The sequence below is a fragment of the Lates calcarifer genome, unplaced genomic scaffold (genome assembly GCF_001640805.2).
Source record: "Lates calcarifer isolate ASB-BC8 unplaced genomic scaffold, TLL_Latcal_v3 _unitig_5244_quiver_1452, whole genome shotgun sequence".
Classification (NCBI taxonomy): domain Eukaryota; kingdom Metazoa; phylum Chordata; class Actinopteri; family Centropomidae; genus Lates; species Lates calcarifer.
In genome coordinates this window covers 1-22,116 of record NW_026117391.1, presented here as the reverse complement: position 1 = coordinate 22,116, position 22,116 = coordinate 1, and the positions used below count along the sequence as shown (strand labels likewise).

The 22,116-nt window shown below is 41.7% G+C and overlaps 1 protein-coding gene and 1 long non-coding RNA gene across 26 annotated transcripts; both read right to left on the bottom strand.

Moving 5' to 3' along the window:
• Positions 1–143: 143 nt before the first annotated feature.
• LOC127140860 (uncharacterized) lies at positions 144–20,906 on the bottom strand. The gene is made up of 3 exons (XR_007811352.1): positions 20,798–20,906; positions 20,556–20,709; positions 144–297 (listed from the first exon to the last, which is right to left on the bottom strand). It is a non-coding gene; the product is annotated as an uncharacterized LOC127140860 (long non-coding RNA).
• LOC108874186 (butyrophilin-like protein 8) lies at positions 144–21,313 on the bottom strand. 25 transcript variants are annotated; one of them, XR_007811349.1, is made up of 11 exons: positions 15,211–15,838; positions 14,868–14,924; positions 14,669–14,776; positions 13,071–13,222; positions 12,316–12,436; positions 11,341–11,657; positions 9,932–10,291; positions 9,589–9,645; positions 9,393–9,497; positions 8,903–9,094; positions 5,596–7,287 (listed from the first exon to the last, which is right to left on the bottom strand). XR_007811349.1 is itself a non-coding variant. In XM_051068751.1 (11 exons), the coding sequence occupies exons 7-11, from the start codon at positions 11,396–11,398 to the stop codon at positions 7,151–7,153; spliced, it is 717 nt and encodes a 238-aa protein (XP_050924708.1). In that variant the 5' UTR covers positions 11,399–12,094; positions 12,316–12,436; positions 13,071–13,222; positions 14,669–14,776; positions 14,868–14,924; positions 18,870–19,046; positions 19,241–19,324; the 3' UTR covers positions 5,596–7,150. The 25 variants fall into 25 exon arrangements, 18 of the variants coding, with proteins under 18 accessions (XP_018518172.1, XP_050924705.1, XP_050924708.1 ...); XR_007811348.1 differs by having other exon boundaries at positions 11,341–12,094; positions 13,099–13,222; positions 15,211–15,837; XM_051068751.1 differs by lacking the exons at positions 8,903–9,094; positions 15,211–15,838 and adding exons at positions 18,870–19,046; positions 19,241–19,324 and having other exon boundaries at positions 11,341–12,094.
• Between the last annotated feature and the right edge of the window lie 803 nt (positions 21,314–22,116).

Below are 22,116 nucleotides of genomic sequence, written 5' to 3'. Positions count from 1 at the left end.
TGAAACCGCATCATTGAACACATGGCCAGAGACCGCCGACAGTGCAGTACATCGTTTGACCACCAGGGGGCGACAAAAACGCCAGATGAAAACCCCAGATTTTGAGAAACCGACTCCAACAAAATACAAATAAACAACGACAATGGCAGTATTATTAAAACTTTATTTACTAAACGAAACAGAGCAGACAAAACCATAAAAAATGAAGAAGGAAGACTTCATCATACGGTAAAACAAACACAGTGGGAGATCATCTCTCCATCAAAGACAGACTCACAGTTTAAATCCTCCCTGTATCTGTAAACAGTACAGCATCAGAAACACTGAGACACAAACAAACACAAAAACAAACCAACAACTTAAACAGAAACTAAAACAGTGTGACCACATTAGAGACAGAGTCCAATCAGCTGGTGACACTGGATTCATTTCATGAATATATACAATATAAAAAAATATATTATTATTATATATTATTGTTTTCCCTTAAATATATATATATATTTTACATTCAGAGGTAAAAAAAAAAATCCCTGAGCAGTCAACATCATGATGGACGGCAGCAGCTGTTGGTCTAATGATGTCTGAGGATGAATGACACTGAACTACAAACAGTTCATTAGTGTCAGTCTCTAGTTATCTTTACATCACCACAGTCCTTATTTAAGGCAGCTGTTTCACAATTTATATGTCTGACCATGAAGGATGCCCCCCCCCACAATCACACCTGTGGTTTCTGATCTCAGGTAATAAATGGTCGTCCATCATCTACCACCTCTACACCTCTGAGACCACGTTTATCAAACCGTTTCCTGCAGGGTTCAACTCCTCTGTCTGAGATCTGTCTGCTGCCACCTGCTGGTCTGTTCCACACCTGTTCTCTGTCAGAGAGGAAGTTTCTGTTAAAACTGCTGTGGTTCACAACACTGGAGTCAATGTACTGATGATAAAATGAAGTTTGTTACTTACTGATTATTCCAAGTTTCACCAGGACTCCGATAAGAATGAGACCAAGACCAATGAGAGCACCATGAACACCACCAACAATGGCACCAACATCCATCTTCTCAGCTCCTGAATGAAGATGAGAAAGTGTTGAGTTGAAGAACAAACTCAGAGGAGATGCAGTTTTTAGTAAAGAATGAATCAGAGACATTTACCAGGTTTCTCTGGCTCGATGGTCGTTGTGTTTGTCCTGTTGTCTTGGTCTTTTCTCACTGTTTCAAATAAGAAACAAACACTTTAAACACTTTTTCAAATCACATCCGTCTGATTTAGGAACAAACTTCTTCACTGTCTCTGATTCTTCTGATGGAAATTCAGTATTAAATTCAGCAGACTCACCAACAGTAAGAGTTATGGTAGCACTGTCTGCTAGTCCTGGGACGTAACATGTGTACAGTCCACTGTCTGTCAGGGTCAATGAGGAGATGTTCAGACTGATGATTCCTCTGATCAGATCTTCATGGATCAGAGTCGTCCTGCCTCTGTACTGATCCATCTGTCGATAAGTGCGGTCCTTTTCATCGCTGTATGAATGGACCACATCATCTTCTCTGTTGAGGTCAGCTCTGGTAAAATCCAGTGTTTCTTTCCTCAAGTCCACTGATGGATCCAGACGACACTGCAGTGAAACATCACCACCTTCTTCTGCCTGGATCGGTTCAGTTGGACAGGTGATCTGATGAGTCGCTGGAGAAACAAAAACAAACCATGGAGACAGATTAAACTCCTCTAAAAAAAAAAGACAAACCATTGATTTAAACACAGAGAGTTGATGTTTCTCAGTTCAGGGGAGCAACAAAATGTTAAAAAATAATAATAATAAAAAAAAAATAATGGCAATTCCAAAATCAGTGCAGAAGCGCGCCTCAGTGCTGACCGCATTACTGTCGTGTTAAGATAACGTTAAATCACACACTTGAGTGTAATATTGCGATTATACAACTATTACCAACAAAGTAAAATGTATATGGCGGAGTAATATTTTTAGTGATGAGTAAGGCGTGCTGTCATGCTGATTTGAGCACATTCTAAATGTCTTGTTGACCAATCAGATTGCTTGGTCTTAACTACTTGTTATATAATTTTCATTCAATCCTTTAAAGTATTACCATCAACATCTACTTAAAGTACTAAAAGTAAAAGTGTGTGTTCTGCAGAACGACCTGAGCTGAAATAAAGTAAATTATATCACTGGATGATTTTAAGTTCTCATCGTCATATTTATTTGATGATTATGTCAGATAAATGTAATGGAGTAAAATGTACAGTACTCGAGTAAATGTCCTTTTTTCTCTTCCTGTGGTCTTTTCATTTATTGTGAACGTGTTGGAGAATCTGCTCCATTTTAAAGCGCGACCTTCATTATTACTAAATCTTGTTCAGGAGCCTTGAATCTTCAACCTGCAGCTTTATTACGATCCTGAGGGAATGGAGCTGATCCCATTCAGCCTGAGCCCACCCTCATATTAATACTAATAATGTTAAATAAATGATATAAGAATTCTGTTTATTTTATTCTTTCCTTTAATTTCCCATGCTCTTGTTGGCCACGCCCCCGCACCACCGGAGTCCTGTTCCAACACTGCATTCAGTCATTGACAGCAGCGCATCCAGCCGTTACACCCAGACAGACCGCCTCAGCACAGTGAATTAGACACATATTTGAAAACCTCTAAAGTGTCGCAAACACTGACAGAAACAGAAAAGAGTTTGTCTTCAGAAACGTCCACATGAAGCGTATCAAGAACTACAGACCTCACATACAAACCTACATCATTACAAACCTTTGCCTTTAGAACTCATTACAGTGACAGGTAGTTTCTGTCTGTGCATACTCCGACAATGAGTATGAATTTCTTGACTGAAAGGATGACTTGCCCTGAGGACTGACACAGGTGCGTCTGCTGCCGACTGACAACAGTGATTATACTGCAAACGCTCATACACACTGCAGCCATAAAGTTTCTGCTCAGTCTTCTTGTCATTAAAGCAGCTTTTTAAAGTCCAAGTAGAATCTTGTCCTGTCAGTAAACGCCTCACATTATTAATTACATCGTATCAAACTATGGGAAGTGAACTGATTACACGACTACCCAGTCATGTTGTCTATAAAGCGGCTCATTTAAAAGATAACCAATCATAATCATAATCATAATAATTTATTTATAAGCGCCTCTCTGGACACTAAAGGACACTGAACAATGTACCATAATCAATAAAACAACAATGGATAAAATCAACAAACAATAAAAGAAATGTAGGACAGTGAAGTTGCAGTAAGAATGGTTAAAGTGAGGAATCACTTTGGTTTAAATCAGATTAAACTGACTTTAGTGAGTTCACTAAATAATAATAAAACCGGCGATAAACAGGTTGGTTTTACTCTCCGTGGTGTTACATTCAGAGTCCATGCAGACAACAGGTGAACTGTATTTTTAACTTTACTTTAAAATCTCCAAACACTGACTGGATGTTACATTTTAGATGAAACTTTCAAATGTGTGTCTGTTTAACACGGGACTGAAACTACGATCACAACTCTGTCACCAACAGCTCAACAACACAAACACCTCAGAAAATAAAACTATAAAGGAGCCTGAACTCACCCGAGACAACTTCAGCAAACAGAGAAACAACCAGAAAACACATTCTCTCCTTCAGCTTCATCTTCATCGCTGCAGCTCCGACTGACTGAGGTAGGACGGACGTTTTATAGTAGAGTAGTGTTAACGGGGAGGGACAGACAGGAAAAGGTGACGTATAAAAAGGGGATACTCCAATATAAGCGTCCTCCTCGTCATCAGTCCAGTTCAGACTGTCTTAGGATCCAGCTGAACTTCCTCCGCGGACGAACTACGAAGCCTCCTGTGTGCGCGTCCACGCCTCCCCAGCACTGGACTCCATACCGCCTGTACGAGTCCATACTCTCTCTACGCGCGTCCACAGACCCCACACCTGCTGCAGGTGACTCCATAACTGCTGTTTGAGTCCTCGGTGTTCTCGGGGTCCTCCAGCAGCTCCGGTCTCCGCTGCTGTCGAGAACGAGAACGCGCGCAGCTAACGCGGAAACTACAGGCGAGTTGGCATCGACTGTCACGGCCGTCGGTCCCAAACACGGTCCAGCCACAGATTAGTGTAACGTTAGTCAGTTAGCGTCGAGTATAAACTAGATTCTCACTGAAACAAACCAGTTTGAAGCCGCAGGTAAAGCGAAAAACGCGGAGAGAGCTTCGACGGTTTTACTGCATCCGCCGGGACGAGCTCCTCAACCGTAGAACTGAGCGCATGCGCAAAACATCGTATCACTCCGCCAGTCTTTACCATTGCTCATCATGAGTTTACAATGAGAACTCTGATAATGAGCCATGTTCTAATCCCATGGGAAACTGAAAACCATTCCAGATGACCGCCTCATGAAGCTGACTGAAAGAAGCTACAAGTGTCCCAAACTGTCATCAAAGCAAAACGTGGCTTCTCTGAAGAATCTAAAATATGAAACATATTCTACTTTTTTGTTTACTACATAATTCCACATGTTCCTTCATAGTTTTAATATCTTCAATATATTGAAAATAATAAAAGCAAAGAAAAACATTGAATGAGAAGGTGTGTCCAAACTTTGACTGGTACTGAATGTGTGCATTCACTATATATGTAGCTACCATTCATTAAATCAGACCTATTATTAAAATAAGAGAGTCATCAACATAAACCTTCATCAAAATAAATATCATCAATGTAAATGTAAAATAACGAATATCAAATAATAAAGGATCCTGAATTCACCTGTGATAACCTCAGTGAATGATAAAATAACCAGGGAAATAAGAATCAGTGTCTTCATCATCATCATCACTGCAGCTCAAACTTTCATATCGAGTTTCTCCTCTGTACCGAGCGTTGATTAAATACAGACAAGACACCTCCCCTCTCAGTCTGCAGACATCATTGGTATGATGTGTTGTGCTTCAGAGAGCTGGACGTGGGTTTCTTCTCGTTTCTTGTAGCAGCAAGTCTTAAGCACTCACTCAGTTAACTGGACAAGTTAGTGCATGTGCATAAAATGCGTGTGCACCGTATCTCTCAGATGAAGAGCGCATGTTAATTCTGTCGGTTTGTGAGGAATTTAGGAGGAATTCCAACACTTTAAACTGACTGAGAGTTCATGAACTTTACCAGGACAAATGGTGAACTTAACATCCATGTCCCGTCCATTATTAAACCAGTTCAGAGAGAAAGATGGTGAAGTTAGAGAGACAGAGTTCGAGAGCTGAGTCCTACAAGAGTTTAAAATAAATGCTGAGTCATTCTGTGTGACAGAAAAAGGAGGCTTGTTTTCTGAGTGAGGACCAGGAGGAGAGGACGTTTTACTCAAACATGTACATGTACTTTTCCAGTTGGTTTCCTCAGTGATAGTTTGAGAAATGAGTGATGTGTTTGTGTTCAGGTGGAGAGAGGAGAACAGGTGAAAGCACAGAGCAGTGAGTGTTTATGATCACATCTCATTCACATTTTGTTCTTAGACTGAAAATCTGAAACCAACATCAGAATGATCAGATGCTTCAACAAAAACAGCAACACTGAAGCTGGTACAAGTCACTGAAGCATTTAATAGAATAAGAGCTCATTTCATTAGAGTTTAAAGAACAGGTATAAAGTGCAGCACATGAAATAAAATACATTCAAGTATAAAAACAAAACATAATTAAAGCTGCGAGCAGCGTTGAACGGGCCCTCGCACCCGCCGCCTGTCGGGGGAGCGGCGACCGCGGGACCCCGGCAACCGCGGGGTCAACGCTGTAACCTCCCTGTGGCAGCTTCTCACAGACTCAATCAACTCCTCTTCCCCTCCCCCCTCAGACACACACACACACACACACACACACACACACACACACACACACACACAGAGACCCCCCTTCCAAAAACCCATCAAAGAGTAATACAATGGCTCCATCTATAGGATAAAGTAGAGAGTTGCAACAGGAAGTTACCCCAAAATCTGAGCTTTCTGAGACGAAATTGGGTTTCCGAACTTTAACAGGCCAGAACAGGCACACGCTTCGACCAAAACTCACAATTTTCAGAGCCCGTCTTCCGGAAGTCCTTAAGTCTGTCCTGACAACATTTGAAGTGAATCTGGTCACCCTTCTAGAAACTGGACATCACACTATAAAATATGTCATTTCCTGCTATAAATAGGTGGCGCTACAACAATTGTATGAATATTGACATATGGATGTGTGCAGATACGTACCATTAACAATCCTGTAAAGTTTGATGCAGTTTGGACAAAGTATGGCCGAAATAAAGCAAATTTAAAGCAACTTCCTGTTTTGTGGCGAGTGATCGAACTTTGAGGGGCCATAACTTCCACGCCCTTCAATGAAAAGTCCGAAACTTTTGCAATTTAACTTCGTCTATGTCTTAATAACAAATTATCAAATTTTGAAGACAATCGGATAACGCGTTTAGGACAAGATAGAGTTCCCGTGACCCCTGGAAATGGCAAAAAAGACACAATTTTTTCACCTTCCGGTCAAAAAAAAAAAAAAAAACAACAACTTTCTGTTGGGTTTAGAATATGGCTCCAAGAGACTTTTTGGTGCATCATGAGATGTTACATATGTGTGCACATTTTCAGATTTTTAGGTGCAACGGGCTTGAGGGGCTGTTCAGTTAAAAAATCTAGGTGGCGCTACAGAGGCCATTTTGCCACGCCCATGCTCAAGACCCCTAAATTATTAAATTTTTCGCCATGCCTGACGCGTCTGCAAATTTTCATGAGTTTTGGTGCACGTTAAGGCCCTCAAAAAGGCGATTAAAGAGGCACCGGAAGAAGAAGAAAAAAAAAAATACTGAAACCGAACGAAAACAAGAGGGTCCTTGCAACTCGTTGCATGGCCCCGTTGGGCCCACGCAACTCGTTGCTCGGGCCCTAATAACTTATAATAACTGATGTGATAATACTGTTTACATTTCACCTGGTTCTGACAGCGCTGCTTTTAACTAACAACCCTGCCTCTTCACATGAACGCACCCAAGAAATCCTGGGTTGACTGAACGAGTTGATGACCAGCATCGTGTGATTGTGGTTATTAACTATGAACTATGAAAATGGTTTTGATACCTCAGCCCAGCCAGTTCACCAACTACACATGTTGCAGGAAGTTTCCTGAAGCGTTTTCTGCAGCTCTTCATCTCCTTCTGTTGATGTCGTCTCCAGCTTTTCCATCTCAGAGATGTTTGGTGTTTTCTCTGCTTCCTGCTTCTTCTTCATCCCTGTGAGAACATGAAAGCAGTTTGTGAGTCACTGAGTTCAGACCATCTTCATCTGAAGTACAACACTGGAGTCAATGTACTGATGAGAAAATGTTACAGAGCACAAGTTGATGCTGCTTTTGATAGAATTGACCATCACATCCTTTTACAGAGACTGGAGCACTTTATTGGCATTAAAGGAACTGCACTAAACTGGTTTAAGTCCTATCTATCTGATAGGCTTCAGTTTGTACATGTTAACAACTGCTCCTCCATGTACACAAAAGTTAGACAAGGAGTTCCACAAGGGTCAGTGCTTGGACCAATCCTCTTCACTCTGTATATGCTTCCCTTGGGCAATATTATCAGGAAACACTCCATAAAGTTCCATTGTTATGCAGATGATACACAGCTTTATCTGTCAATGGAGCCTGATGAAACCAATCATCTAGCCAAACTCCAGGCTTGTCTTAGGGACATTAAAATCTGGATGACAAGCAACTTCTTACTACTGAACTCAGATAAAACTGAAATCATTATAATTGGTCCTGAACAGAAACAAACTTGATGTAGCTCCACTAGACGGCATTGGCTCCCAGCCATCCCACTAGAACCCTGTTCTCCCAGAATGCTGGTTTACTGGTGGTTCCCAGAGTTTCTAAGAGTAGAATGGGAGGCAGAGCCTTCAGTTATCAGGCTCCTCTACTGTGGAACCTTCTCCCAGTTTCGGTCCAGGAGGCAGAAACACCCTCTGTACCTTTAAGAGTCGGCTTAAAACTTTCCTCTTTGATAAAGCTTATAGTTAGGGTTGGCTCAGGCTTGAACCATCCCTTAGTTATGCTGCTATAGGCCTAGACTGCTGGGAGATCTCCCATGATGCACTGAGCTTTTTTCTCTCTCGCTCTCTTTCTCTCTCCCTCTTTCTCCCCTTCTCTCCCCTCCTCTCCTCCCTTCTCCTCCTCTCTCTTCTTAACCCAACCAGTCGAGGCAGATGGCCGCCCACCCTGAGTCTGGTTCTGCTCAAGGTTTCTGCCTCTTAAAGTTTTTCCTTGTCACTGTCTCCTAGTGCTGCTCATGGTGGATCTGTTGGGTCTCTCTCTGTAAATACCTATTTTAAAGAGTACGGTCTAGACCTGCTCTGTGATTTGGTGCTATATAAATAAAATTGAATTGAATTGAACCTTCAAATGTGTTGTATTTTAAAAGCTTGTTATATTTCCATGTTTTAATATTTCCCTCTGAAATGGAGTGGACATATGAAGCAGCAGAGAATGAAAATACTCGACTCAAAACTGTACTTTCATACAGTACAAAGTAAAAGTACTTAGTTACTTTTTACCTCTGAACAGATCAGAGTACAGTTCCTATTTTAAAATGATTTTTGGCATTTTTTTTTCAGTCTATGTCGACTTAATGGCAGCAACTGATGAAGGGTGGGTGAGAGGAGGTGAGAGGGGCCTGGTTTGATCAGGGTGGTTTTCCAATAGTTTTGTTCCTGTTTAATTAAAATGAGTAAACTGACTGCTCCCAGTTTGATATTATCCTTTATATTTTGTCCAGGGCTCGTTGTGGACTGGCTCAGAAGATCAGAACCAAAGTAAATCAGTGTTGCTGGTGTGTTTGAGTTGTGTGGTACCTGCAGTAGAGAGAGGTTTAAGTCCCTTTGTTGAGTACAATCTTTGGTAAAGCTGCTGAAACCAGAGCAGCTGTTAAACACTCAGGTTCTAAACGTCTTCTCTCTCCAGCAGCCGTCCGTCCATCGACCATCAGTCCACGTCTGCCAGCTCTCGTCCCTGGTCTCCTCCTCCCTCCCTCCTCTGACAAATGGCTGAGAGACAGAAAAACAGTTTGTGATTCTGATTCACTGATCTGTTTTCATTTTGTGTAATGTTTGATCATTGAAACAACTTTACATCTCTGGGCCTCTAAAAGTGATTTAAATGAAGCTGCCTGAGAAGTTTAGAGAGGAAATGTCTCTTTGGTGAAACTGGTAATAACTCAGAGACACAGCAACTACTACAACTGTAGTATAAAACCTGAATACTCAAGTACATTTACCTACAAACTGTACTGAAGTACAACACTGGAGTCAATGTACTGATGAGAAAATGAAGTTTGTTACTTACTGATTATTCCAAGTTTCACCAGGACTCCGATAAGAATGAGACCAAGACCAATGAGGGCACCAAGGACACCACCAACAATGGCACCAACATCCATCTTCTCAGCTCCTGAATGAAGATGAGAAAGTGTTGAGTTGAGATGAAGAACAAACTCAGAGGAGATGCAGTTTTTAGTCAAGAATGAATCAGAGACATTTACCAGGTTTCTCTGGTTCGATGATCGTTGTGTTTGTCCTGTTGTCTTGGTCTTTTCTCACTGTTTCAAATAAGAAACAAACACTTCAAACACTTTTTCAAATCACATCCGTCTGATTTAGGAACAAACTTCTTCACTGTCTCTGATTCTTCTGATGGAAATTCAGTATTAAATTCAGCCTGTGTGATGATTCCTCTGCTCAGGTTTACATGTTGGACTTCTAAATGTTCATCTCAGTAAATAGAGTGCTGAGCAGCCACACTCCATCAGGTCTAGTTCAGCAGTAAAGTCTCTGACAACCCTCCATAACAAGGGTTTTCTACTGAGTTCTACTCAATCAACTCACCAGTGACGTTGAGTCGACACTTGTCAGAGCTTGAACCGGACTCTGTGTTGACCTCACACAGGTACAGACCTGAGTCCTCAGTCCTGAGTCTGGACACATCAAGTCTGAGTCGTCCTTCTCTGAGGACGTCTTTGTCAAACTGGACTCGTCCTGAAAACTGTTCATCCTGAGACTCTGAGACCTCAACACCCTCATGGAGATGAAACAGGACTTTTGAGACTTTCTGATCAGTCAACAGTTCACAGAGGATATAAATGTTGGAGGAGCTGAGAGTTTTGGGTGTGAAGGTCCATTCCAGTGTGATGTGGTGGTTCTCCTCTGCCTGATAGAAGGTCTGTGCCACATTCACTACAAGTGTTCCTGCAGAGAGACAGAGAGGGAGAGGGAGGAGCAGGTCAAACCACTCAGAGAGCAGGATGAAGGAGTCAGGACAGAAACAGATGGTTTCAGTGGCTGAGAATAAAGACCAGCAGAGCAGGAATCTAACTGAAGAATAAAACACAGACATCAAACATTCTAACCTCACTCTACTGTAATCTGACTCTATGATAATATCTTTATGAGGAGTTTTCAATGATCAGCTGCTGATGATTTCATCCAGTCTGAGTCTCACTGTTTTTTATGGTGTCAGTGTTTTTAGTATTATTTTTTTTTACTGTTTCAGAGATATGGGGGGGGGGGGGGGGGGGGGGGTGAACTAACAAGATGTCTACACACAGACAGGAAGAGAGAAAAAGATGGCGCATCCACCATCCGTTGGCTTTATTATGAATGTTGTCAAATGAAGCTTTAAAAAACTAAAATGTTCCAGCGTGAGGTTTCTAAATATCAGATTCAGTCTCTGAGTTAAACTCTACACAGAGCTGATCATAAAGACGCTGTTTATGCTTTAACCTCCACATTAACATCATTTCACTTTACTGCTGTTTATAAAGTGAACTGACTGTGTTTCGTTCCGCCTGTAAAATGGCGACCGTCTCTCTCCATATGAGGTGAACTCAGCAGCTCTCCTTACATCTCACTGCGTCCAACTCTTCAGAAAACCAACAGACTGACCCAGTAGTTTAACACTGAAACAATGAAAGGAGCTGAAAGATCAGAGTCTCTCTCTGTGCTCTGTGTCTGTAAAACTTGTGTAAGTCGACAATCAGACGACAAAGTCTCTCTCTCCGCTCGTCACCTCTGACTGCAGCCACCAACTTTCTACCCAGTCTGGTCCTTAAAGCAGCTCATTTAACAGATGAGAACTAATGAGAACATCTTTAATCTGACTGATGATAAATAAACAGGCTTCATGTTACATTGTGTCCATACAGCAACAGAGGAACTGTAACACCTCCAGCAGGGACTCTTACTGTCAGAAAATCTCTGAGTGAACAAAATAGAACAATAAATGATCCTGAACTCACCACTGACAGCGACAGAGAGCTGAGAAATAAGCAGGAAAATACACAGAGTTTCCTCCATGATTTTCTCTCTCCGGACGGCAGTGACAACAGAACGTGATGTCGTCACACGCCAATGACAGCGCTGTTAGCAGCAGAGTTTCACTACTTCCTCATTCGGTGCGGAATTCACTTGGTACAATAAGCAGTCAGGTCTGGGACGTAACATTCGTACCGTCCACTGTCAGACATCTGTACAGAGGAGATCCTCCAGCAGCGGCTTTAATTTAAAATCTCCAAACACTGACTGGATGTTACATTTTGGATGAAACTTTGTATGTCTGTCTAACACGGGACTGTTAAACCAGTTCAGACTGTCTTAGGATCCAGCTAAACTTCCTCCGCGGACGAACTACGAAGCCTCCTGTGTGCGCGTCCACGCCTCCCCAGCACTGGACTCCATACCGCCTGTACGAGTCCATACTCTCTCTACGCGCGTCCACAGACCCCACACCTGCTGCAGGTGACTCCATAACTGCTGTTTGAGTCCTCGGTGTTCTCGGGGTCCTCCAGCAGCTCCGGTCTCCGCTGCTGTCGAGAACGAGAACGCGCGCAGCTAACGCGGAAACTACAGGCGAGTTGGCATCGACTGTCACGGCCGTCAGTCCCAAACACGGTCCAGCCACAGACTGTGTAACGTTGTTTTACACTTTTTTGTTTACTACATAATTCCACATGTTCCTTCATAGTTTTAATATCTTCAATATGAATCTACAACCTAGAAAATAATAAAAGCAAAGAAAAACATTGAATGAGAAGGTGTGTCCAAACTTTGACTGGTACTGAATGTGTGCATTCACTATATATGTAGCTACCATTCATTAAATCAGACCTATTATTAAAATAAGAGAGTCATCAACATAAACCTTCATCAAAATAAATATCATCAATGTAAATGTAAAATAACGAATATCAAATAATAAAGGATCCTGAATTCACCTGTGATAACCTCAGTGAATGTCTCTTCATCATCATCATCATCACTGCAACCCCTCCCTCTGAAAACCAAGGGAGTTTAACCTTCGATCATCTTGTCGTAGTCGGGGCTGACGGCTTCGATCTGTGTTACACGGTACAACAACAGTGGTTAAGATGTTGGTAACTTGAGTTGCAGTTAATGATCCACAACACACACACCTGCTACCTGCTTCCTTCCCACAACACACAGTCTTTCCTCTAAATTTCAAGCAGTGTGACCAAACCACAGGCTGGGTGGTTTTCATGTGTCACAGTGAAACCACAATTCATAAACTAGTGAACTGTGAAATGCAGCCTCTGAAAAGGTCTTGGGGAAACTGACTGAGAGAGAGACAGAGACAGAGTTAGAGAGCTGAGTCCTACAAGAGTCTTTAAACGCTGAGTGTCAACAGAGCTAACACCAGGTACTGAGTGAGGACCAGTCATTCTGAGTGACAGAAAAAGGTGGTTTGTTTTCTGAGTGAGGACCAGGAGGAGAGGACGTTTTACTCAAACAGCAAATCGTTTAACATCGGGGCTTTACCATGTAGGCATCTTAACCATGTCAGGAACTCTGCAGTTTCAGATCTGTTCTCTGTAGTGAGTTCTTAATTTAACTAACAACCTGCCTCTTCACATGAACACACCCAAGAAATCCTGGGTTGACTGAACGAGTTGATGACCAGCATCGTGTGACTGTGGTTATTAACTATGAACTATGAAAATGGATTTGATACCTCAGCCCAGCCAGTTCACCAACTACACCTCTTTCAGGAAGTTTCCAGAATCATTTTCTGCAGCTCTTCATCTCCTTCTGTTGATGTCGTCTCCAGCTTTTCCATCTCAGAGATGTTTGGTGTTTTCTCTGCTTCCTGCTTCTTCTTCATCCCTGTGAGAACATGAAAGCAGTTTGTGAGTCACTGAGTTCAGACCATCTTCATCTGTAAAGTAACTAGTATCTGTATCTGTCAGACAAATGTAGTGGAGGAAAAAGTACAATATGTGCAGCTGTATAAGGTAGAAAAACACCTGAATACTCAAGTACATTTACCTACAAACTGTACTGAAGTACAACACTGGAGTCAATGTACTGATGAGAAAATGTTACAGAGCACAAGTTGATGCTGCTTTTGATACGATTGACCATCACATCCTTTTACAGAGACTGGAGCACTTTATTGGCATTAAAGGAACGGCACTAAACTGGTTTAAGTCCTATCTATCTGATAGGCTTCAGTTTGTACATGTTAACAACTATATATGCTTCCCTTGGGCAATATTATCAGGAAACACTCCATAAATTTCCATTGTAATGCAGATGATACACAGCTTTATCTGTCAATGGAGCCTGATGAAACCAATCATCTAGCCAAACTCCAGGTTTGTCTTAGGGACATTAAAATCTGGATGACAAGCAACTTCAACTGAAGTCATTATAATTGGTCCTGAACATGTCAGAAACAAATTTTCTAATGATGTAGCTCCACTAGACGGCATTGTCCTGGCTCCCAGCTCCACTGTAAAGAATCTGGGAGTCATCTTTGATCAGGATATGTCCTTTAACTCACATATAAAACAAATGTCTAAGACTGCCTTTTTTCATCTGCGTAACATCTCCAAAATTAGACATTTTCTGTCTCAAAAAGATGCAGAAAAACTAGTCCATGCATTTGTTACATCCAGGCTGGACTACTGTAATTCATTATTATCAATTCAAGATCCTCCTCACTTACAAAGGCCTTAATGGTCAGACTCCATCTTACCTTAAAGATCTCATAGTCCCTTACAATCCCACTAGAACCCTGTTCTCCCAGAATGCTGGTTTACTGGTGGTTCCCAGAGTTTCTAAGAGTAGAATGGGAGGCAGAGCCTTCAGCTATCAGGCTCCTCTACTGTGGAACCTGCTCCCAGTTTGGGTCTGGGAGGCAGAAACACCCTCTGCACCTTTAAGAGTCGGCTTAAAACTTTCCTCTTTGATAAAGCTTATAGTTAGGGTTGGCTCAGGCTTGAATCATCCCTTAGTTATGCTGCTATAGGCCTAGACTGCCGGGAGATCTCCCATGATGCACTGAGCTGCCCCCCCCCTGTCCTTAACCCAACAGGTCAAGGCAGATGACTGCCCAACCTGAGTCCGGTTCTGCCTGAGGTTTCTGTCTCTTTAAAGGAAGTTTTTCCTTGTCACTGTCTCCTAGTGCTGCTCATGGTGGGATTTGTTGGGTCTCTCTCTGTAAATACCTATTTTAAAGAGTACGGTCTAGACCTGCTCTATTTGAAAAGTGCCTTGATTTGGTGCTATATAAATAAAATTGAATTTAATTGAAAGTTTGATACTTACAGAGATTTCTAGGTTTCACCAGGACTCTGAGAATAATGAGGACAAGAATAAGAGCAACAACAGTGAGAACACCACCAACAATGGCACCAACATTCATCTTCTCAGCTCCTGAATGAAGATGAGAAAGTGTTGAGTTGAGATGAAGAACAAACTCAGAGGAGATGCAGTTTTTAGTCAAGAATGAATCAGAGACATTTACCAGGTTTCTCTGGCTCGATGATCGTTGTGTTTGTCCTGTTGTCTTGGTCTTTTCTCACTGTTTCAAATAAGAAACAAACACTTTAAACACTTTTTCAAATCACATCCGTCTGATTTAGGAACAAACTTCTTCACGGTCTCTGATTCTTCTGATGGAAATTCAGTATTAAATTCAGCCTGTGTGATGATTCCTCTGCTCAGGTTTACATGTTGGACTTCTAAATGTTCATCTCAGTAAATAGAGTGCTGAGCAGCCACACTCCATCAGGTCTAGTTCAGCAGTAAAGTCTCTGACAACCCTCCATAACAAGGGTTTTCTACTGAGTTCTACTCAATCAACTTACCAGTGACGTTGAGTCGACACTTGTCAGAGCTTGAACCGGACTCTGTGTTGACCTCACACAGGTACAGACCTGAGTCCTCAGTCCTGAGTCTGGACACATCAAGTCTGAGTCGTCCTTCTCTGAGGACGTCTTTGTCAAACTGGACTCGTCCTGAAAACTGTTCATCCTGAGACTCTGAGACCTCAACACCCTCATGGAGCTGAAACAGGACTGAGACTTTCTGATCAGTTATCAGTTGACAGAAGATATAAATGTTGGAGGAGCTGAGAGTTTTGGGTGTGAAGGTCCATTCCAGTGTGATGTGGTGGTTCTCCTCTGCCTGATAGAAGGTCTGTGCCACATTCACTACAAGTGTTCCTGCAGAGAGACAGAGAGGGAGAGGGAGGAGCAGGTCAAACCACTCAGAGAGCAGGATGAAGGAGTCAGGACAGAAACAGATGGTTTCAGTGGCTGAGAATAAAGACCAGCAGAGCAGGAATCTAACTGAAGAATAAAACACAGACATCAAACATTCTAACCTCACTCTACTGTAATCTGACTCTATGATAATATCTTTATGAGGAGTTTTCAATGATCAGCTGCTGATGATTTCATCCAATCTGAGCTTTCACTGACAGGTTTTTATGTTTCCTTTGATGTCACTGGCTTCAGTTTCAGTTCTGTTAGCATCTTAGAGGAGGGGAGGAGAGCAGGTGGTTGAACTAACAAGATCTTCACACAGACAGGAAGAGAGAAAAAGATGGCGCAAGTGAAAACCCCCTTTAGAAGGTGTCGGTTTTATGTGATGTTGCTGGTATGAAGTCAGTTTGAGTATCAACAGATGAGTGAAGGTTCAGTCACTAATGTTTCATCAGACTCAACACAAGCAGCTTCCTCTTTCAGACTCAGTGTTTCCTGATGTGAACTCACTGCTGTTGATGATATAAAATAAACTAAATCAATATGAGAACTTTCTAACAGAGACAGAAACACAAGAGTTCTCCTGGTTCACTTTCCTCTGTTCAAACAAACACTGTGTTTCCTGTCTCTGTTGGTTAAACCTCAGTCTCACTTACTTCCTGTTGTTCATCATCTCAGTTTAAAGTTGAGATTTAAATGTTCCACCATCTGTTGGCTTTACTTCCCTTTTTATTATTACACATATGTAACATGAATGTTGTCAAATGAAGCTTTAAAAACTAAAATGTTGCAGCGTGAGGTTTCTAAATATCAGATTCAGTCTCTGAGTTAAACTCTACACAGAGCTGATCATAAAGACGCTGTTTATGCTTTAACCTCCACATTAACATCATTTCACTTTACTGCTGTTTATAAAGTGAACTGACTGTGTTCAGACTTTGTATAGTTTTCATGCCTCTGTTCTCATCCACAGACATCATGTTCGCTCTGACAGTGTGAACGCATCAGTTTCCCAGATCTCACAGAGTAAAACACTGAAAACAATGAATAAACCAACAGGCTGACACAGTGGTCTGATACTGAAACAATGAAACAGTATCACTGGATATATATTTCCTCCTCCATGTCTGTTTCTCTCAGTCTCTCTGGAACTTCAGTAAAAACTAAATCCATTGTCCAACATCTTGTCTAAGAACAAAACCAGTTCCCTTCATGAAAAAAAAAAAAAACAACAACAACAACAACAACAACAACAACAACAATAATAATAATAATAATATCTACTCTGTATTTGTACATTAACTTATTTGTCTCGTCTGAACAATCAAATGTGAAACACAACGCAGCAGCAAACTGAAAATCAGTCAGAGAAAAGTGTGAACTGTAACACCTCCAGCAGTGACTCTTACTGTCAGAAAATCTCTGAGTGAACAAAATAGAACAATAAATGATCGTGAACTCACCACTGACAGCTACAGAGAGCGGGAAAATACAGAGAGTTTCCTCTATGATCATCTCATCAGAGCAGCTCAGATTGACTTCTTACTACAACTCTTACAAGTCTACTGTCTCCTCCTCTCACTTCCTGAACTTTTATGCAGAGTCAACAGAGAACCACCCACAAACACAATTCACTCAGACAGTGTGGTTTGTGGTAAATATTGCTCTGTCAGATACATGATCTCCAAATGTCACCTCACAAGAGACACAGTGTTTGTCTTGTTCCTTTGTTCTGACCAACGAACCACCAAGTTTATCTCTGAGTCAGATACACACTGAAAAACACTGAAGCTGGAAGTCATTTCATCATTTAACATCATATGATGATTTATACATTAGAGTTTAAAGGACAGTGTTAAAGTGCAGCATGAAGGACAAAATACATCAAAGAGGAAACAGTTTAAAATCCACCGTCCACACAGCAGAGGAAATAAAGCTTCCAGCTGTTTTTAAGTTAGAAAACCTGAGATCAGTGGAAAACAAAGAGACACATTAATCTGACAGAGACACATTTACATTCAACCATTTTATCCTGAGAGACTCACAAGTGAGGAAACTGTGGGTTCAAGGACACTTCAGCAGCTGGGCATCAAACCACCAACCCTGTGATCAGTGAATAACCCACAGTCTGTTGTTGTTCTGTGTCTCATCACTGCCACCTACAGGCTGAATGCAGTAACTACACATCTAAACTAATAACCTGTGCTTGATTATAATAATGAAGTAAAAACGTCTAAAAACCAAACTGACTGACACCTGGCTGCCCTGGTTTTTATAAAATCCATTTTGATTCTGGTAAACTACATAAATAACCAACAGAAATCCACTTAAACTTTAGTAACAGAGAAGAAGAAAGTTACGAATGTAAACAGACGGATGCACATGTGGAGTGAAGGCTGAGCTGAAGACTTACTGTGGCTCAAACTGCTGAGAACCATAATGCTTTAAAAAAAAAAACCTTCATGGTTTTGATGTCTCAGTCCAGCCAGTTCAACAACTACACCTCTTTCAGGAAGTTTCCTGAAGCGTTTTCTGCAGCTCTTCATCTCCTTCTGTTGATGTCGTCTCCAGCTTTTCCATCTCAGAGATGTTTGGTGTTTTCTCTGCTTCCTGCCTCTTCTTCATCCCTGTGAGAACATGAAAGCAGTTTGTGAGTCACTGAGTTCAGACCATCTTCATCTGTAAAGTAACTAGTATCTGTATCTGTCAGACAAATGTAGTGGAGGAAAAAGTACAATATGTGCAGCTGTATAAGGTAGAAAAACACCTGAATACTCAAGTACATTTACCTACAAACTGTACTGAAGTACAACACTGGAGTCAATGTACTGATGAGAAAATGTTACAGAGCAGAGGTTTGTTACTTACAGAGATTTCTACGTTTCACCAGGACTCTGAGAATCAGACCAAGACCAATGAGAGCAACAATAACACTGAGAACAATGACAGCGACCTTCATCATCTCCTCAGCTCCTGAATGAAGATGAGAAAGTGTTGAGTTGAGATGAAGAACAAACTCAGAGGAGATGCAGTTTTTAGTCAAGAATGAATCAGAGACATTTACCAGGTTTCTCTGGCTCAGTGTTTTCTGTCACTGGAGGTCTCGTTGTTGTGAACTCATCTTTCTTTCTCACTGTTTCAAATAAGAAACAAACACTTTAAACACTTTTTCAAATCACATCCGTCTGATTTAGGAACAAACTTCTTCACTGTCTCTGATTCTTCTGATGGAAATTCAGTATTAAATTCAGCAGACTCACCAACAGTAAGAGTTATGGTACCACTGTCTGCTAGTCCTGGGACGTAACATGTGTACAGTCCACTGTCTGTCAGGGTCAATGAGGAGATGTTCAGACTGATGATTCCTCTGATCAGATCTTGAGAGTCGTCTTGTCTCTGTACTGATCCACAGAGTCCTTACAGATCACATCTAACACCTGAACACATTAAGATCATTCACTGTGTCTGGTGGATTGTGGTCTTTAGTGCAAACAGAGGAACAGGTCGCCAGGATCTGAGTCACAAACTACATAGTTTTCAGCCTGTCTGCTTCACTGGTGGACAATCGTGGTGTCCAGGAACAAACCACGTTTATTTTTGTAAAACGAACGAGTAAATTTGTTTGTTTTACCTGGTCTGACACCGAAAGTGGAGAAAGTTTCAGTTCTATCGTAGGTGGAGGTTAAATCGCTCAAATTCTGCCGCTTCCTCCTTTTCTTCTTCTTCTTCTTCTTCCGCTTGGGCAGATTAGACGCTGCACTGACGCAATGCTGCCCCCTACTGATCTTTATTAATGCTGCGTTCTGACAGTTATTTACACACCGATCAGCCCGGACAGTAAAACCACTCACCACCTCGGTACAGCACAGTTTTCTGATGGAAACCTTCAGGTCCTGACATTAATCTGGATGTTTCTTGACAGTTTGATCCAATATTGTGTAAATATTCCATCAGTTTCATCCAGGTGTTTTCCAATCAGAGCCTCCTCCAAGCCTTAACCTGGATATGAAAACTGAATCTTTCTTTGTTCTTTACTGATTTGTTTATCACTAAAGTGTTTTCTCACGTGTCTGTATTGTAGGACGATTTCTATATTCTTCATTTAGTCCTTGTGAACTCTGTATACTGTTTGATAAATCTCTGTCAGTCTATCAGGTCTGGACTTGGATCTGATTTTTCTTATTGTGGTTTAAGAAGCTGCTTTTCCCACAGTGAAACCGCATCATTGAACACATGGCCAGAGACCGCCGACAGTGCAGTACATCGTTTGACCACCAGGGGGCGACAAAAACGCCAGATGAAAACCCCAGATTTTGAGAAACCGACTCCAACAAAATACAAATAAACAACGACAATGGCAGTATTATTAAAACTTTATTTACTAAACGAAACAGAGCAGACAAAACCATAAAAAATGAAGAAGGAAGACTTCATCATACGGTAAAACAAACACAGTGGGAGATCATCTCTCCATCAAAGACAGACTCACAGTTTAAATCCTCCCTGTATCTGTAAACAGTACAGCATCAGAAACACTGAGACACAAACAAACACAAAAACAAACCAACAACTTAAACAGAAACTAAAACAGTGTGACCACATTAGAGACAGAGTCCAATCAGCTGGTGACACTGGATTCATTTCATGAATATATACAATATAAAAAAATATATTATTATTATATATTATTGTTTTCCCTTAAATATATATATATATTTTACATTCAGAGGTAAAAAAAAAAAAAAAAATCCCTGAGCAGTCAACATCATGATGGACGGCAGCAGCTGTTGGTCCGATGATGTCTGAGGATGAATGACACTGAACTACAAACAGTTCATTAGTGTCAGTCTCTAGTTATCTTTACATCACCACAGTCCTTATTTAAGGTAGCTGTTTCACAATTTATATGTCTGACCATGAAGGATGCCCCCCCCCCACAATCACACCTGTGGTTTCTGATCTCAGGTAATAAATGGTCGTCCATCATCTACCACCTCTATGCCTCTGAGACCACGTTTATCAAACCGTTTCCTGCAGGGTTCAACTCCTCTGTCTGAGATCTGTCTGCTGCCACCTGCTGGTCTGTTCCACACCTGTTCTCTGTCAGAGAGGAAGTTTCTGTTAAAACTGCTGTGGTTCACAACACTGGAGTCAATGTACTGATGATAAAATGAAGTTTGTTACTTACTGATTATTCCAAGTTTCACCAGGACTCCGATAAGAATGAGACCAAGACCAATGAGAGCACCATGAACACCACCAACAATGGCACCAACATCCATCTTCTCAGCTCCTGAATGAAGATGAGAAAGTGTTGAGTTTGAGATGAAGAACAAACTCAGAGGAGATGCAGTTTTTAGTAAAGAATGAATCAGAGACATTTACCTGGTTTTCTCTGACTCGATGATCGTTGTGTTTGTCCTGTTGTCTTGGTCTTTTCTCACTGTTTCAAATAAGAAACAAACACTTTAAACACTTTTTCAAATCACATCCGTCTGATTTAGGAACAAAACTTCTTCACTGTCTCTGATTCTTCTGATGGAAATTCAGTATTAAATTCAGCAGACTCACCAACAGTAAGAGTTATGGTAGCACTGTCTGCTAGTCCTGGGACGTAACATGTGTACAGTCCACTGTCTGTCAGGGTCAATGAGGAGATGTTCAGACTGATGATTCCTCTGATCAGATCTTCATGGATCAGAGTCGTCCTTGGCCTCTTGTACTGATCCATCTGTCGATAAAGTGCGGTCCTTTTCATCGCTGTATGAATGGACCACGTCATCTTCTCTGTTGAGGTCAGCTCTGGTAAACTCCAGTGTTTCTTTCCTCAAGTCCACTGATGGATCCAGATGACACTGCAGTGAAACATCACCACCTTCTTCTGCCTGGTTTGGTTCAGTCTGACAGGTGACAAGATGAGTTCCTGGGGAAACAAAGGAAACATGCAGACAGATTAAATGAAGACAAACACTATTTCATTTAAACACATAGAGTTGATTTTTCTGCTGTCCCGCCCCTCCGGGTACAGAGACAGAGTTGTATCAGAGTGAGGAGCTGCTCCACAGTCAGTGTGAGCTGCTCTGATGAGGTGATCATGGAGGAACCATGTGCTCATCAGAGCAGCTCAGACTGACTGTGGAGCAGCTCCTCACTCTGATACAACTCTGTCTCTGTACCCGGAGGGGCGGGACAGCAGCGAGAACAGAACGTGACATCACCACTGTCAGCCAATGACAGCGGCTGTTAGCAGCCGAGCTTCGGTCCGCATTCGTTCGGTACGGAAATCTGTTCTCTCTACCGCACACCCAGCGGCCTCAGTCCGTACGGCATACCCAGCCCCCAGCAGCCCCTGCTCCGTACCGCACACTCATACACAGTACCCAAGAACTGTCAGAGTTGAGTTCTCATTGATAACCTCAGCAATGTTGAACAGAACGATCTTAAAAAGTCAGATTATTGTGTTGCCCTCTGTACATTTTTCTCTGTTTTTGTCCAAAATTAAAAATA

Bases quoted from the DNA above. Each gene is read 5' to 3' on its own strand.
- LOC108874186 (XM_018662652.2), bottom strand. From the start codon at position 15,715: ATGTCTGTGTTTTATTCTTCAGTTAGATTCCTGCTCTGCTGGTCTTTA. The intron at 14,925-15,210 runs GTAAGTTGATTG...TATTTGAAACAG, and splicing joins GTGTCGACTCAACGTCACTG to TGAGAAAAGACCAAGACAAC. The intron at 7,288-14,668 runs GTAAGTATCAAA...ATGTTCTCACAG, and splicing joins GGTGAAACCTAGAAATCTCT to GGATGAAGAAGAAGCAGGAA.